This window comes from Pieris rapae, chromosome 7 (assembly GCF_905147795.1).
Source record: "Pieris rapae chromosome 7, ilPieRapa1.1, whole genome shotgun sequence".
Lineage (NCBI taxonomy): Eukaryota > Metazoa > Arthropoda > Insecta > Lepidoptera > Pieridae > Pieris > Pieris rapae.
The window spans coordinates 9840700-9859223 of record NC_059515.1 but is presented as its reverse complement, the minus strand read 5'-3'; the positions used below and the strand labels follow the sequence as shown (position 1 = coordinate 9859223).

General features: G+C 32.1%; 1 protein-coding gene and 1 long non-coding RNA gene across 2 annotated transcripts; both read left to right on the top strand.

The window, feature by feature from the left end:
• The first annotated feature begins 3017 nt into the window (after nt 1-3017).
• LOC111000472 (WAP four-disulfide core domain protein 2) lies at nt 3018-6660 on the top strand. Its single transcript, XM_022269917.2, has 3 exons — nt 3018-3045; nt 3288-3470; nt 6500-6660. Exons 1-3 carry the CDS (start codon nt 3018-3020, stop codon nt 6658-6660), a joined length of 372 nt encoding a protein of 123 aa, XP_022125609.2.
• Nucleotides 6661-8346: 1686 nt separating this feature from the next.
• On the top strand, nt 8347-8799 carry LOC123689362. The gene is made up of 2 exons (XR_006750352.1): nt 8347-8407; nt 8686-8799. It is a non-coding gene; the product is annotated as an uncharacterized LOC123689362 (long non-coding RNA).
• The last annotated feature ends 9725 nt before the right edge of the window (nt 8800-18524 follow it).

Genomic DNA, 18524 nt, shown 5'->3' with positions numbered 1-18524 from the left:
TTTTTGTTGCAACGCTACGAGTCTATCTACTAGACGTAGCAACTTTCGCTACGTTAATGCTACGAAACTTTATGTAAAGTGTTATCTACGCTTTTACATTTGTAAAGCTTTCTTAGAATTCAAAGTAACATTTTGAACGTCGAACGAAAAGCTGTAGATAACTGGAGTAACGCGATAAAACTCCGGTAAACATTTTTCCAATACTGCAATGCCGGAAGCTCATCAGGTGAGGTCTCGGCGCTCGATTTTATTTAGTCGCAGTGGGGAGAAAATGAAAATCTTATTTTACTAGAAATACTTGGACATTGGAACTGGAGAGTTGTAATTCGATCGAGTTTATTTAAATTGAATACGAAGCGTGATTACGAAAGGAAATTAGTAAGAATAAATACAATCCAAACAGTTACAAAATCTCATTGAAAGTATTCTGAATATATACGGAGTATAACTAAAAATATTATATTAATATTTATATTATAATAGAAAAAAAAGTTTTTAGTTATACTTCTTTCATGAAAGTATAACTTTAATATTTTGTCACATTTATTAGTTTGCAAGTAACATGCGAATTACTGAATAGTCAAAACAGAATAATAGAATTCAAATATTTTAAATTAGTATTTAAATCCTCTGATTATAGTATAATAAGACTGACACTTTTCTACTGGGTTTTGTTACCACGAGTTAAATCTGTTTCTTTGTTATTTTAGTAATAGAGAAGTAGGGTAGATCATTTTATTTTATAGTAAACAACCATCTGTGTGTGTTCACTTGTGGCCGATTTTGGAGTCTAAAAGGTGCTAGTTTCATCAGAAACTTAACCAATACAGTGCTACTTACTTTTATTGTTAATCCTGTATTTAAAGTACGTGATATCACGCAGATTTTAATTAAATCCTAAAGAACGATTAGCAGTAAATTAGTGTGACAAACTGGTACATTAAATCGTTCCGAGTTAATATTTTCTCAGCACTGGAGTTCCATAGTTTGATACAAGTCGACAATCTCTGCGAAGTTATCTCTGTTGACACTAAAGTAAGGACACACTGATCTGTAAACTAAAGCTAAACTAACAAATTACAGATTTAAGCATTAAATTGTTTATTATTCCAGTACAGGGATTTTTAGATTTTATCATAAAAACACGGATATTAGGATTATCTTTCAACATTTATAAAGACCCACCATGAAGTAATTTACCACAATGTTTTTGACTCACTAACACCGTAGTCTTTGCAACCAAAATATATGTAATTGGCCTCCTATAAAAATATTTTCATTCAATAGGATAAATCTTGCAGACCATTATGAAAAGCGAGTTTTTCGCATAAGACAGTCTTTGGAGTTCTAATGTGTTATCAAATCTAACGCTCCCAGTCATGCCAATTGCAGGCTTTCAATTGCAGTTGATCCTCCTGCACTCTGCCGATCCAGCAGTACCTGGATTGGACTACTAAGGCCGGCGTAGGTATACTTCCTCACTGCCCGATCTTGGCCCACTAAAGGTGCCACTAAAGGTGCCCCTACCAATGTTGGGTATATTGGATGGGCCTGTTGTAATTAAGTAAACTAATAACTAACAAGACCTCCTGGTAGTCTTGCGAACGGATGGCGTAGTTTTGCTCTTTAGCGAATTTTGTAAACGTTTTTGACATTCATAAGCATGCCTTAAGTCGCATCTAAATTGAATAAATAAATTTTGATTTGATTTGAATACCGTAAAAGCAATTAGCTACCTATATATATTTGCATTTATAAGTAAGGGCTGTTAATTGGAAAACGCTTCTCAGAATAAAAGGGCGTTGATAAGAGACGACCAGGACGATGTCTTATTAAAAATCTTTATTCGACTCGCACACTGCAGCTTCAGCAAGCTCCGACAACTCGCTTACACTCGCAGCTGTCGGAGAGCCATCTATATGAGAAGCGTATGTAATATACTGTGTATTTAAACGTACTTAGAAAAAAATATGTATAGCAAAAGGTTTTTTTGTTAAATTTATAAAACCACTATTCCTTGTAAAACAGTTTAACCCTTTCCAGAGCGTGCCAATTCTTAAAAGGTCGACAACGCACTCGCGAGCCCCCTGGCATTGAGAGTGTCCATGGGCGGCGGTATCACTTAACATCAGGTGAGCCTTCTGCCCGTTTGCCCCCTGTTCTATAAAAAAATTAAAAAATGCGGCGCCTATTTGAAGTGTAAACACGAGGTTAAATGGTGGCGTAAGCTTCTTGTTTTGTTGCATGGTCATGTACACATTTTGTATAAATTAGATAAAACCAAAAGAGGGAAGCTTCTGAGCTTATTTATGATTTCTATAAACACTTGTCGAATGTTTGAGAGGATTATTGCAGGCATCGAAATCAAGCGTCTACGTAAAATCAGACCAAACAGGAAACTTCACGTAATTCTAAAATTCTATTTCTTGTTCTATTAAACATAGAATTCGTCTTGTCTTACGCGTCATAATTACAGAGTTATATTTATCAATGTATGTTGTTTAGATGAATTATTTATTAAACAGTCATCAGTTTGGTGATATATTAATATTTTTATTAAAAAATATATAATAATAAAATGTTTATTACGGAACATTAGATAGACAGGTATCACTTATTCCACGTCATTAAATTTGATCCTACTAGTACTCATCGGCAAAGAAGACAGCAAAGCCGAGGGTAAAAGTCGGCGTAAAAAACTCTCGTTACTCTTAAAAAAAATCAAATCATCAAACAACAATATATTTATACGTTTGTTTTTTTAAAAGTCTCTTTTATACTTGTATAATATTTAACTATTATGTCCAAAGGTCCTCTCGAGTAGGTGTTTTGTGCAAGCGAAAAAGACCCTGTGTGAAAGGTTTATTATTGTTAGTTAAAATTTGGCATATATATAAAATAAATCGTTAATGTTCGTTGAACTAAGAGCGCGTGTGTAGTGCGTTATTTATGTCAAGATGCCCTCGCAATTATCGAAATAAACGTGGATTATAAAGCAGACTCTACGTGACTGAACAATGTTATTTTATTATTTCATCGTTTTTGGTGAGTCTACATTTATTTTAATGTTCATAAAAAATATTTTGTCTCGGCATCTTTCAATCAAATATCTAACATAAGGTTAACCAACACATAAAAGATAAATCAGTCTTTTTTCTTTCTTTATTTCTTTAATATATACATTAAATAGCGTCCATGTATTGAGGAAGACTTAACTACACGCTTTGGCCGAAATAATGAGGGCCATGCTGACTATTAATTCTAATATAAGCCGATATATTTTTCAGCTTTAGCCTTTACTCTGTCAAAATGTGAGCCAGGGTCATGTCCGCCTACACTCTCCGTGGATATTTGTGAAGCCCAATGTGGTCCTACCGTGGCCTGCAATTCCACCCAACTTTGTTGTCCTACAGCATGCGGTGGTGCAATGTGTGTGGATCCAATGACACAGAGACATTTTGTCACACTAGGTGAGATGTATCTTTGTTTTTCTTAATATTATTTATACTTCAACTTAAGAATGCGATAGTATCGGAATTACTCGGAAAAATAAAATAAATAAATCAGTTTGGGAATCTGTTTCATGATATTTCTTATAGGCAAGTTGGGTTTGCGTAATATTTATTTATTTGGAAACAAAACAGATACATCTTTACAATAAAAATAAAGTTATAAATAAAACATAAAATAAACACATTGGATGTATCCACAATAGGTTTCACTAATATAACTATATGATACAAACAAAACAAAACATGACAACGCCACATATACACGTAAGAGTTAGGATTTTAACAGTTGTTTTATTTTTTTTAAAGTAGAGGAAAAAGGGTCATAAATAATATAATAAAATCACAATAATATGTTACATTAGAAACCTATGTGGTCTGTATTAATGTAATCATAGCTGTCTTGCGCTTTGAACAGAACTTTTCATTTCTATACAATGATTTTTAAGAATCAAGAATGCCTATAGAATCTCATTGAGATAGAAGTTAACTGCAAAATATTATATACAAAATATGATATGTTTGATGTCGTATTTGCGTATATACTCTGTCTATAAAAAGATAAAAATGGCAACCGTTTCGGAGCAGAATTACGGGACGTAAATCACCCAAATACATGTTTAACATTACTCTTTTGTATAGTATGTTACAGCAATCTTGCGAAGTCTAAAATATGTAGCTTTGACATACAATGCAATATTGACCTATATAAACAAAAAATATATTATGCTTCAAAAACGACTAACATTTGTTTTTTTATTTATTCACAAAAGATATATACACTATTTTAACTGTACTAAGCCAATACAGTCTACCAATACCAGTACTAAATTAATAAATTAATAAAAAGTAATATTTAACAGTGGCGGTGACGGATCCTTTATTTCCCTCAAATATGGTAATATGGCGTGATACCGCTAATCACATTGCCAAAAGGCCCCCAAGTGCGTTGCCGGCCTTTTAAGAATTGGTACGCTCTAACGTAACTACTTTAGTGGGAAGCAGTTTAGATTTAAGTTTAGAAATTTTACTGTCAAACTTGTTTTGACAAATGTTTTTATAAAAGTAAATAAAATTATTTTAATTAATTCATCAACCACAATACCCTATTATGTATTAACCTAAAAATTTAGACAGTAAGGGCCTGTTTCACAATGTCCGGATATGTTTCAAATAAGCTATTTATTACTTATTGGTAGGATAAACAGTATTTTTGCGTTTCACGACTGTTAGAGAGAGCTATTTGTCATAAAACGCGAAGTATCTTATTTGGAAATTTTATATTTCGAATAATTTATGTGTTGCATAGCTATTTGGTACTTTATCCATACATTGTGAAACAGGCCCTAAGTATCATATTATTTTAACTTAATGAACCAGTCGAAAATAAAATGGTTAATTTTATATGTTCTATACTATTAGAATCACTTATTCTGCCATAGTTGGAAGGCGCAACGGTAAAATATTGGTTCAGCCGAGCGCTCATAGTACCAATTTTCATACAAATTGAATAAAAGAAATCTGATCACTGCTAAAGTCACGTGGGACCACAAACTGTCTCGTTTATTCGATGTCATGGGATGATCTATTTTGTAGGTTGTCAATAAGCTATATAGCTCATGGTGCAACAGACAGGTTCTGGGCCTTGGTATCAAACAACCTCGGCCTTTTACATCAGACATATACCCGAGTTCTTGGAGAAAACTTTGGTTGCTCATTCCCCTAATATCAAATATATCAAAGTATTTTTTTATTGATTGACGCATCACTTCGGATAAATGTGACGTTTTCCTTTTCTATTTGGTATTCCTTCTTATACACACTTGACAACGTCAAATATACTTGATAAAAACTGAATTTAAATGCTAATTTAGATTTGCTTGTGAGACATTCTAGAACACCTTAATAATATTGACATCGTCTTATTGTATTTTCTTGGAAAATAAAGGTTATTCGTAATAAATAAGCGATTCTCACATGTCAAGGTCTCAAAATTCAACGACTATTCTGACTCGAAAAGAAAAGAAACCCCGTAGCGAAGATCATTGTCTCCTGTTTCTTTGACGAGATGAAACTTCGAAAATGGTGCTTTAGTTTTGTGTGACATAATTTTCAGGGTCGATTACAAAACAAAGTCTTAGAAGAATATTTGACTATGTTAAAAAATGCCGTGAATGTTTGCCAGTTCATAAAAGCTAGCAGTTTTCAAATAAAACTTTTACCTTTATTAATGATGATGATGATGTAGTCATTATATATTTTTCGAAGTCGAGTAGTTAGATTTTAATGACTGTAATAAACTGCTAAAATATACGAGTCTTTTCTCCTTTGATTCTCTCATTAGAATAGAGACTCTTGGGCAGTGTTAGATATATATATATATAGAATTAGAGTTTGAAGTTGGCACCTGGTAGATAGTACTAGTAACGCTTCTAATGTTTTCCTCGCTTAGCGAAACAGTATCGCAAAACTCCGAGGAAATGCTGCCAGTATCAAATGTATAAATACTGCCACAGCAAACACACTTTTTAAACTTGATTCCTTTTTTTATTTATCAATTTTTAATAATAATTGTATAGGTCAAGAATATTGTAAATACTGTATTAAATACTTTGAAATATTATATACTATATAAAAAAACTGTTTCCAAATACATGTCGAAAAGGTTAAGGAGGATTTTAGTTTCCTTAGATACCTCCAGGAAAACGTTGTTAAAACTATTCAACTTACTTTTCCCCAAGTTGTTATATATCTCAATTAAATAAAAGATAATTTATTATTTTAAAAAGATAATTGAACACAACAACAGAAATTTAGCACACCTGCTCACAAAGATTTATTACCTCATTTACGTTTATTAAATTAATGGCTAAACAGACATTATTATTACAGTTAATTTCCAGGATTCTATTCACTAGCGTTGTATATAATAGAATTAACAGACTGTGAATATTTATAATCCTATAACTAGACATTTGTTTATGTTTCAGAGAAGAAAGGTCGTTGTCCCGAATACCCACGTGGGCCATGGGTGTGCAGCCACACATGTACTGGTGACTCGGATTGTCCCCGCGCTCTCAAATGCTGCCCCAACCGCTGTGGTGCTCTCATCTGTCAAAAACCAGACCCAGACGACCTACCTTTAATTTGATCCCTATAATTAAAACTATTTATTCATTGCGACCTGTTTTTGTAGAACACATTAAAAGTATAGAATTATTTGCGCTTCGCAAAGTCAATATGCAAATGCTTAGATATTTTTACAAACATCTCTTTTTAATCACCAACTATTTATTTTTTAATAGTTGGTGATTAAAAAGAGATATTTTTACAAACATCTCTTTTTAATCACCAACTATTTATTTTTTAGTATTTGTGTGTACATCATGACATGAAAACACATAATTTAGCCTTTATTAGCATAATAATGAACGTTGTTTAAGATTATTATGAAAAACATGTTATATTAAAAGATGAATGTTAAAAAAATATATCTGGGGCGTTCACAGGTTTTTGCCAGACTTTTCATATGAATAAACGAATGTATAGATTCTCAACCCGTAGTTCGTGATGGAAAGGATTGTGATACATTTGTAACTATATATAACAATTCACTAGACCACTGCATTAATACAAAAGATAATTTAAACTTAAACCGAATTTTAAACCACATCCATGAGTGATATTTCTATACATCAATATGACTATATATATACAGAAGTAACTTCGAAGAAGAATTTCTAAAGTCCAAAGTCCACTCTTTAGTTGAATTTATTCTCGTAAATAAAAAATATATTGTCACTTTGAACACAACATAGATGTTTTATGAACAGTGTTGGCTAGGCTTAAACGTGCGACCTTTATTCTAGAAGTCATAGGTTCAAATCTGATGGGAACAAATGGATTATTATGCTATATTTCCATTATGCACTCGCTTGTACAGGAAAGTATCGTGGAAAAGCCTTAGATTCAAATAGTGGACGAAGTGAATCTGGATACTGATGTTAAGTGTTAATATTTACGTGTTTTAAATACATTATTATGATGAACACAGTATCCTTTAAACATAAAGGAATTTAGAACGAAAAATAGTGGCTATTGTTAACAGTGAGTGATATTTTCTCTGCTTTCACGTTGACAAATATTGAAGTTACACAGGGCTAAAAATACACAAAACAAAAGTCACTCTGTCCGGAAAAAACAAATAGAAACCGGTGTTTATGAAGCCTGGAAAGCCTTGTAATTTGAGAAAATATTTGAATGAAATTCTTTTAGGTGAGTAGGCTCCGCTGGGAATAAAACCGCGCAATAAACGAAGGAATTCTGTGAGGGGGTTTCGTCAATATTATTGGGATGAGAATATATGTGTTCTAAGTGTGAGGTCTAAATGACTATGACTTTTCGTTTTGAATTGATATTACATTTAAGTATGTTGTGGCCCTAAATAAATGTAGGTAAAATATCGAGTTAAGTGCTGAAATGTAAAGCAGTTTCATAAAAGCACGTAGTGTTTATCAATGAAAAAGAGTCGGCAAAAGAAAAGAAAGAAAGGCAAGGGAAGGGTCATGATGTATTTTTAGAGAGAGTTTGAAGCGTAGTACCCACGTACTCTTTTGTACGTGGGTACTACAGTAACCAAAAAACAGTATGGCCTCATTCGTACGTGGTAACTACAGTACCCAAAACGAAGAGTTTAAGAAAATGCCATCTAGTTCAAACTGACCTAAGAAATAAACGTTTTTATCGACGTAGAACGATAGCTTACGAAATAGTGTACCCAATTAACAACAGATGGCAATGAAATATGAAGAGTTCTTTGTACAAAAAAAATTCCGAAGTCGGTTAAGTGGTACTTGTCAATTTTGTCAACAAGCGTATCGAGTGTCGGCAATTATTTTGTTAGTTTTATATCATATTTCTTTAATTATCATACATCAAAATAAACTTGAATATTTGTACTTTATGATTATGATAATATTTTATAGTTTTAAATGCGAAATTGAGTTTGATTCCAACTTTAAAATATTGTCGTCACGGGCTATTAAATTGAGTTTGATTTCAACTTTAAGATATTGTAGTCACGGGCATCTAATTATTATTAAATGTATTTTAATCTATATCCTTTAAGCTATTTTCTAGTATTTTTTTCATAGTTGTAGTTATTATATTCCAACAGATATAATGGTTTTTGTTGCGATGTATCGGGCGCGGTGCGCGAGGGTCTAGGCCGCGTGAGTAGATGTACAGATGAGATATAAACAGTCGTGCGGCCCGTGCAAAAGAGAGGTTAGTTTTGTGGGATTAAAGGCAGAAAACCGACAACTCACTATGAGCAATGTGTTGGCCACCATGACCATGAAGGATCTATGGATTGCAACGCCGGAGTGATTTTTACGCTCTTTTCTTAAGTGGTATCGGTTTGAAAATACTAGAGTTATTATTGAAGTTATACTGGTTTTACTGCGTTAGGGAAAAAATTATGAATTCACATTCCAACAAATTCACAAAAATCGACACCCAAAAGTTAGCTATAACCAACATTTTAGTTTTTTTATTGTTAGTGTAGTTTTTTTCTACAAATGTAAGGCGTAACATAAGGCAAAATATAAATTTTTTGAAAACATTTTTATCTTATTACGCCAAAGAAGTATAACAACTTCTAAAGCGTGTACGATTATGTCTTTATGATAACAAGTTCGCGTAATTACATCCCACACTTACTATGCAGTCTCTGCGACCCATAATGTTTTGCCTCCGAAAAGAGAAACTATTCATAAATACTAAAAGAACACCAACACACTCTAGTGTAACATTTTAATAGACATTAACATTATTAAAAAGCCGGCAACTGATCCGGCCGGTATCACTTAACATCAGGTGCTCCTTCTTGCCTGTTTGCCCCCTGTTTTATTAAAAAAGCCAATTTCAATGGCTTCTGAACATCTTTTTTTCATTTTTCTAAATTGATGTAAATGGAGATCGTTAGATAGGGAACCCTAAAACTGTGGAAGTTCATTAAAGTCTCGAGTGGGTCAATTTGAGCGAAATGGTTCCCTCTTAGCTTGCGTTGGAAAAATTTAATTATTTGCAATGAATTGTTCGCAGTTTAAATGGGGTATTTTTTTAATAAAAAAGTTCTACTTGCTAGTTTAGATTATAAATTACAGAGGTATTTCAGATTTGTTTTAGTATTTAACACACTTCACACATCGTAACTATCTGCCCCTAACACCTTATTTTTAACCCAAATCAAATCACCAAAGCTAAATCTGAATCTCTTGAAATAGGTTTATAAAAATTGTTTCCAATCAGCTAATATATTAATTTTGAGAAATATCCTGTCCTTACATACGAGTATTTTCGTATTATTAAAAAAAAATATAAATTATCACTAAAGAAATGTAGTTGGAGTATCAATATTTCTATCAAATATCAATTAAACAAGATGCAGCCTATTTTAAAATATTGGTAGATTTTCACCTTTAAAACATCTGATTAAGACTAGAGCCAGAGTAGGCTATGATAAACGTAGAAAATAAGCATGATGGAAGATTGATTGAAAAATAAAACACGAGAAACGAGGGAAATTAATTTTTCTCACTCACTTCAGTCGTATAATCGGATTGCTTGGATTTATCTGTGTGAGTTTATGGTAATGGGATTATTGGTAAGGATGTTTTATTACATTGAAACGTAAATAACATTACTGTAGTGTATATTTAAACTTTTTTATTAACTTTTTACTTTTAGAACTACTTTTGACTCCTGGTAGATTTGCGAGTGGATGGCGTTGTTTTGCTCTTTCGCGGATTTTGTAAACGTTTTTGAAATTTATATGTGTCCATTAAAAAATTGAAATATATATATAATATTGTAACCATACATATATTCTTTAAACCATAGCTTTTAAAATGCGAGTACAATGCCAGAAGAACGCACGGGGCGTTGCTGTTGGGAATAAGTACACTCTTTTCCTGAAAGACCTTAAAATGAATTAGTTCGGAAATACTTCAGAGGCTTCAGTATTCTTTTTTTTTATAGAACAGGGGGCAAACGGACAGGAGACTCACCTGATGTTAAGTGATACCGCCGCCCATGGACACTCTCAATGCCAGAGGGCTCGCGAGTGCGTTGCCAGCCTTTTAAGAATTAGTACGCTCTTTTCTTGAAGGATGTTTAATTATTCTGCCTTGACAATAATATAATGTCTTGTATTATTGATATAGTTAGTTCTTTGACGCTGAATTGTGACCAAGTGACCTCAATCGTTCAGTTGTTGCAAAGCGATGAAACTGGATTGCACAAAGGATCCAAAAACGCTACAAATCATCGCAATCTGTCAGAACATCACAAACACTTCAGACTAGATTTAACCGGTTCAAAGCGGTATTTTTACATGATTTTTTATTAATATCAAGTGAAAACCATTATTAGACCTACAAGTTTAAAACGTATTAAACATACAAGTCTCGACTCGGTATCTTAAGATATATAAGATATATAAGACCCAAAGATCATGTCAGCTATAGATAGGCTGATTAGACGGGGGTCTACATGAAGGCTTAGTTGGGAATAAAAAAATATGTTTCTTAATTTAGGTAACTTCATGTAAATGTATGAACTCAGAAATGTACGTACAGTGAAAATCGAAACACATCGAAGGGACTACATATTTGGTCGTAACAGGCGATAGTCGTAGCAACCAATTACGTTGTTATTATGTATGTTTGAATTCAGCCTTTCATTTTGGTCAACATAACCGATATGTTCTTCTAACCAATGTCGTCTTGAACGGTTTTCACTGTATATGCTTTCATACATTTAGTCAGTTCTCAAATCAAGGGCTATAAAACTCTTTAATCGCCAACAGTTGTCATCAACATGCTCTTCATCACATTTTAAAATAGCCAATTATTATAAATAAATAAAAAAATGAACACAACTAATACAGTTATTTGATAAAAAAAATATTTACACATAAAAACCTTTGAATATATGTAAGACGGCGTATAATAATCTTTTATATGGGACCATTGCTTGATTTAAATAAAAAAAATATTTATTCATGTAACTAAACAGCAATCAGATATACAGAATGTTAAATTTTCTTAACCAACATAGTAATAAGTAAATAATAAAATATTTAAATAAAAAGTTTGTTACCTGTGGCACTGCATTTAACGCTGGCGATACTTATTCGTTGATGAAGGAAAGCCCTGGGGTCACCGGTAGTATCCACCAGGTGCAACTGAACTCTATTTATTAAATAGATTTATATACCAGAAATAGCAATAAAGCCGAATGCATACAGTCGTCCGGTGTCCCGCAATTTGCATATCAAAGTGAAACCGACACGAGCCGGCCCGTTTAAAATCACACGTAATCCTTCAATTGGCCGACTTTAGACGTACAAGGATTTGTTTTTAAATATTTTATCATAATATTAATATGAATCTGTGTTGAAATCGTGGCTGTGTTGACCATCTTGTTGAGCAGCAAGTATGTGTCAGTCATATTTATTTCCCTATAGATATTATCACGATATTTATAGGTATAAATTATAACAGACTAGCAGACTCGGCCAAGCGTTGCTGTGGCTAAGGTTTTTGTTATATTACATACTAGTAAATTAATCAAGGGAAACCGTAGGAGAACTTATGTGAAACGTTGGTACCACGACACGGACCTAAACTAAACTACCTTTAACTCAGCGCCATCTGTTAGAATTGTATCAAATAATAAACAAATGTTAATGTTATCGTAATTTTAGTAAGGATGCCTATTTTTTTTTGAAAATGAAATATAGCCTATGTCACTCAGGAATGATGTAGCTTTCCAACAGTGAAAGAATTTTTCAAATCTGCCAAGTAGTTTCGGAGCCTATTCAATTCATACAAACAAACAAACAAACAAAAAATCAAACCTTTCCTCTTTATAATATTAGTATAGATACAGAAATTTGAAGGCAAGAGTAAGGTTTGAGAATTGGGTATGGGGTACATAACGAAGCGGTCATTCCCGGGTACGCATGGCTGGACAATTTTTAACATATTACTGTAATATCTTATAGCACTGTTGGTCTAGTGGCTTTAGCGTGCAACTCTCATCCCTGGGTACGTAGTATCGATCCTCAGCTGTGCCCCAATGTACTTTCTGTATGTGCGCATTTATCATCGCTCATACGGTTAAGAAAGACATAGCGAGGACATGACTTACTTTAAATAGTCGATGGTGTGTATCACAAAACACAGAAGGTTGATCACCTACTTGCCTATTTAAAATTATCAGCGAATAGCGAACATACGCGAACATTTCTATGTTATTTAGATATAATGCAGCATTTAATAGATTTTTGAAAATCAATACTTTTAGACTTTTTCTTTTTTGTTATGAAAATACAAATATATACTGCCTGTTTATAATATTACTAAAGATATGAGAATAATTACTTAATACCAAAATGGCATTTGTTTTCCGAAGATACATGAAAGAAATCTTTATTAGCAAATATACTACTATAAATTGTGTACGCCTGCGACAATCTGAGAGCAATGACTATGGTTGTACATAACGAAGCTAGAAACTTGCATGCGGCGTTGATAAAGATGCAAACATTTCTTAAACGACTAAACATTACGAGTTCCTGTTTTCTTAGATTAAACTGAAACATTTTCTTTATAAGTTCTACATTCTGAACCTTTATAAACAGCGTAAGCTAGTATATTATACCATTGATTAGTACTCTGGAAGGAAGAAACTCGAACTCATATATATTTAACATGGTTTTTAAAATGCCCTTTTTTTATCTCACAATATTTTTCAAAAATATTTTTCAAACCTGTCTTCCTCAAATTTGATCGAAACTCCTTTAAGGTCGAAGGCTTTTTCCAGATTTTTCAACAAACCATAGCTTTCTTTGTCCATAACCTTTCAGCTAACGTTTCTATAATATGATCCGAATACCTTTTTTAAGGCACCCTCTTTCTTTCTTGCTCTTGGTCCTTTCCATATAGTTGTCTGTACAATCCACCTTTTATCTATGCCTAAAGCCCCCACATGACACATCCCATAGCCACTTCTGTTTTAGGGCAATGACATCTACAACTTTTGTTTTTGCTCTTATTTATTTATGTGTAAAGACAACCAAATACCATGCAATACACAATAAATTACCCACATGACAAACTATACTTAATCATTGACATATATAAATACACATTCATAAACTACAAATATTAGTATTCTATTCAGCTGTCTGAAATCTGTATGCTGAAATATGTCAATAAAATATTAATATTCATGTTTCGATATCTACTATGCCTCAGGGCTACGATGAAATCCTTTCAACTCTGACTTTACTTACTACATATATTCCATACAATTTTTCTTGTTACATTAAAAAACTAGCTATCTCACGCTCTATCTATCTATAAAAAAATAATTTAGTATGTTAATTTAACTAAGAAAATATTGTTTCATTATTTCCATATTATTTTGTATCTCGATTAGGTTTAAAAGCGAGTTTTATATAAACTACAATGTAGTATTTAGTAATTATAGCTAATACGAAATATAATTAACTAGTTTTCATTAATGTTAGTTATTAGTTCATGCTAAGATTAGCCCTGGACATACTGAACAGTAATATAATATTCAAATTTAGGATAAAATAGCGGATTATAAGTTAATCTCCAGTTATCATCAGCTACTAAAATACTACAGGTGTGAATTTATCAGTAAATTTGCTGTAAAATTGAAGAAGAGTTCCACAAGCAAAATTTATTGATAAAGATTTTTCCGTCAGTAATAAGATAAAATGGCTATTGGTAAAATGTGAAAACTAATTATAAATAATTGCTTATTAGAAAGTAGGAGGATGGTCAATTTTATATATAAATTTAATGCTATTATTTTTTATGTTAGAAACACGTATATTTTAGACCTTATATTTTAGACCGTCTGTCTCTATTAAGTATATTAGTCGGTTCTTGTGTTTTCATGTATCCATACATTGTGAAACAGACCCTTAGTGTAACTTTAGTGTACTCTAATAAAGGCTATTTTTATTTTTTATTTTATTTTATTAACTAAGTCTCTTAAGCACATTTTTACAAAAACATCCACAAACATACATTTACATACATTACATAGGTACATATTTATTTTTTTAACTATGCGGGTACATAATGCGCTACCCACCTGATAAAGAAATTCTACATCCTTAGAATAACTTTACCAATAAAAGGGGTAGGTACTCAAAGGGGCCGTAATGGTCAAAGTTAGATTACTAAGGGGTCGAAGTATTGATAGCGGTTAGGTAATTAACGCCATAAATTATCTTTTGCCTTCACACGGGCATTTTGGTGAGAACGGAAATCTTAAAAGAATAATGAATCTCTTATTTTACAGGTCATGCTTACAATTCATGCTTACTAATTATTTTTTTAATTGAGACATTTAAATAAAAGTTTATACCGACAACTTCGTATGGGTTTTGACAGATATTTAAGACAATTTTACAACAATTGACAAACGTTTTCCCGTCTTACTTCCTTCGGACAAGCAAAAAAGCTAGGGCGGCCGCAGAGCAGGTGGAAAATAATAAACGACTCAAACATAAGAGTCTTTCCTTTAACTTCAATTCTTCCCTTAAGAGTAGAGACTGTTGGGCCATGGGGCTTAAGTGCACCGGCGCTAATTAACGATTTAAGTTCGCGCCTGGTAAATAGTACCGGTGACCCCAGAGATTTTCTCGCTCGATGAATAACTATCGCAATACAGAAATGTTATCAGCATTAAAGGTACATAGAGACAGGGTAAAATTTTCTATATACATATTTTTAAATATTTTTATTATTACAAAATAGGTTAGGAAAATTGTAAATACTGTATATTTGATTGTTATGATTATTAATAACCATCTTATTATGCACATACATTATCAATTATGCCCCGAAACCTTCCTAAGGAAATTCATCTTAATTAATGAAAATTCTACAAAATCCATACAGTTTTTTAATTTATCGCATTCAAACAGTCATAGTGAATCAGTCCATTCATTTTCCATAATTCGTTGCTGAAAAGCATTCAAAACATCGAGTAAATTGATATTGTTAAAATGTAATAAATTTACTTTATTAACCGGTAAAGTTTAATACCGACTACTTCATAAAGACTGTGCTATATAAAATTAATATTAAACCAAATATTAAATCTTGGTTAAGAAAAACGTAAGTATCTAATATATTTTAAATGTTGCTTGCCTATACTATAATATAATACTAGTAACGGTACTTTTTCGTATCTGTCGCGTCATAATTGTAAATTTTAGTTGTCTCTTTAAGTCTATTTTAAAACGGTTTTATTTAACATTACCTCTTTATATATTTTAATAAGTTTCCACATGACCGAATTGTTAATTGTGCATATATTTTTTCACACAATTTTAATACAATAATTTTTTCGTTAGTTACAATTTAGTCGTAAGGAGTCGTGGGTAACGTAATAAAAATGTCGTAAATGATGTAAAGAAGAGCTGAAACCGACAGATTGCTTGACAAAGAGGCTTTTGAGTAATTTCCAGGACAAAGTTGGATTATGAAGCTCCCTTTGTCGGCTGAGAGATAATTTGATAGCGCTCGATAGGCTAGCTAAGTTTAAGTGCATGTGTCAATCATAACCCTGCAGAGATAGGTAAAAATTATCATCAGATCCGCTGATTTTAGATTAAAGGTGAGGTAAGCCCACAACGAAAGTCATAATAAATCATTGTCCATATTTTTTTTTATTTAATTAGCAATCAGGTGATTTTATCTTGATTATTTGTCCATTTTTATCTTGAATTTTGTGATAATTTATGGTAATGCTATCAAAATCAATGGCGCTACAACTTTTAAGGTCTCTGCCTCAGATTTCTATAACTGATTCATGATCATTTGTTAATCTAATAGGCAAGTAAGTGATCAGCCTTCTGTGCCTGACGCACGCCCTCGAATTTTTGGATCAAGGCAAGCCGGTTTCCTCGCGATATTTTCCTTCATCGTTCGAGCGAATGTTAAATGCGCACATATAAAGAAAGTCCATTGGTGCACAGCCAGAGATCGAATCTTCGACCTGAGGGATGAGAGTCGCACGTTGAAGCTGCTGATGGTAATGCTAGCAGTTACTTAAACATTCGCTTTTCTCTTCTTTTCTTCTCCCACTATACATTACTGCAGACTACTTATTCTTTACAGAAAAAATATCGTTAAATGTTATCAACAACATCGCAGTTAATTATTGTTTTGAACATGTTTGATCAACGATCTAGGTTATTACACGAAATTACAGTAAGGCGTACCTTCAAGGTCGTATTTTGTGACACGCGAAATATTCGTAAGAAATAACAAATGGATAAATAATAATTTTATTAGTATTTCTTGATTATTTCAGTTTCATTATTAATTTAAATTCGAAATATATTCGTTTTTCGTTTTTAACTTTATATGTCTACTTTAAATTTAGACGAAATTTAACTAAAGAAGAAAAATAAATAAAATTAATCTATACTAATATTATAAAGAAGAAACATTTGTGTTTTTGGATGTATGTTTTTAATGTTTTCACACAATTATGCTTTATTATTATGGGTTCATAATCTGGATATAATGGAGAGCCTGGGTCAACGGGTTTCAAGTAAAAACCTGAGGCGGAGGTCTCAACTTTTAGAAGTACCGCGCGCACTTTCCAACTTAGTTAGCGAACGCCTCTCAAATAAACAGAATTTCTATAGACGTAGAACTATGTACTTGTTTGTATACTACCTGAGTTCACAAGAGTTGAGATATCGTTAATTACAAAATGTATTTAGGTATATAAATATATGTTTTTTTATTTAGGATAAACGGTGTGTGGGTATTATTGTGCTGTTCTATCGAATTAGTATTAACTGATAAAATAGAATAATGGTGTGGAATAAATAAATAAAAAAAATTAAAACAAAACTTCAAAAATTCTTTCACCATCAGAAAGCTGCATCTTCAACTGTTTTCTGTAAAACTAGAAAATTTATTCAATTCGTATGAATAACTTTAAATGTCGTTAAAATTGTATATATAACTTTAAATTTTAATTTTAATACTCAAAACCGTTAACACTAAATAAATGTTATGTTTACGTGGAAAATTCTATAAAATGTTTAATAACAGTGGATGCATAGAATACTACAAATTTATCCTAGAAATTCAGTTTCCATGCTGTCAGCGTTCGAGAAGACGATAGAAATGGTATCTAAAGAGATCTGGAAAAAGGATTCTGAAAATTGGTAGATGCAATTCGTAAATGTCAATTATTGAATTGCATTTGCATAGCTAGATAAAGTGAAGTGAATTTGTGTCGAGTCGAATTCCGTTAAAAAATAATAATAATAAAATACCTACGTTTATTTTGGAACATAAGATCATCATGGTATCACTTATTCCACGTCATTAAATTCGAGCCTGTTGGCATCCCTACTCATCGGCAAAGAAGACAGAAAAATTATAATCGCTTGACATATAAACAGTTCTACGTAAAGATTAAATACAATCCTAGGTAATGTATTATAATAATAGTTTTTTAGAAAAAATAAACGAGTTACTTCTAAGGTTGTTGGGGTTATTACATAGGCCTTGTGGGAAACTGCAGATTTGGTACAAATACCAAGACCGGTAATACAGGTTTATATTATGCAGACTTTGATCCACTTTCAGATAATTATTTTTAAGTCTCAATGTCATATTATGTAATTTTCATTTACACTGTTTATTAATTGTTTTAAGGATATTACAGCGATATTAACAACAAAGACTGCTTATTTTAATATATAAATGCATGAATGAAATTATCATATTTCCTTTTACGATTGAACAATTACAGATAATTGAATTAAAAGGGTAATCATTATTATTAATGTGTGCACAGCTCCTTATTCTCTTTCTCTATTGCCTCTCTCTTTCTCTACTCCTTCGCTATTGTCTTTCGCCATCGCAAACAATC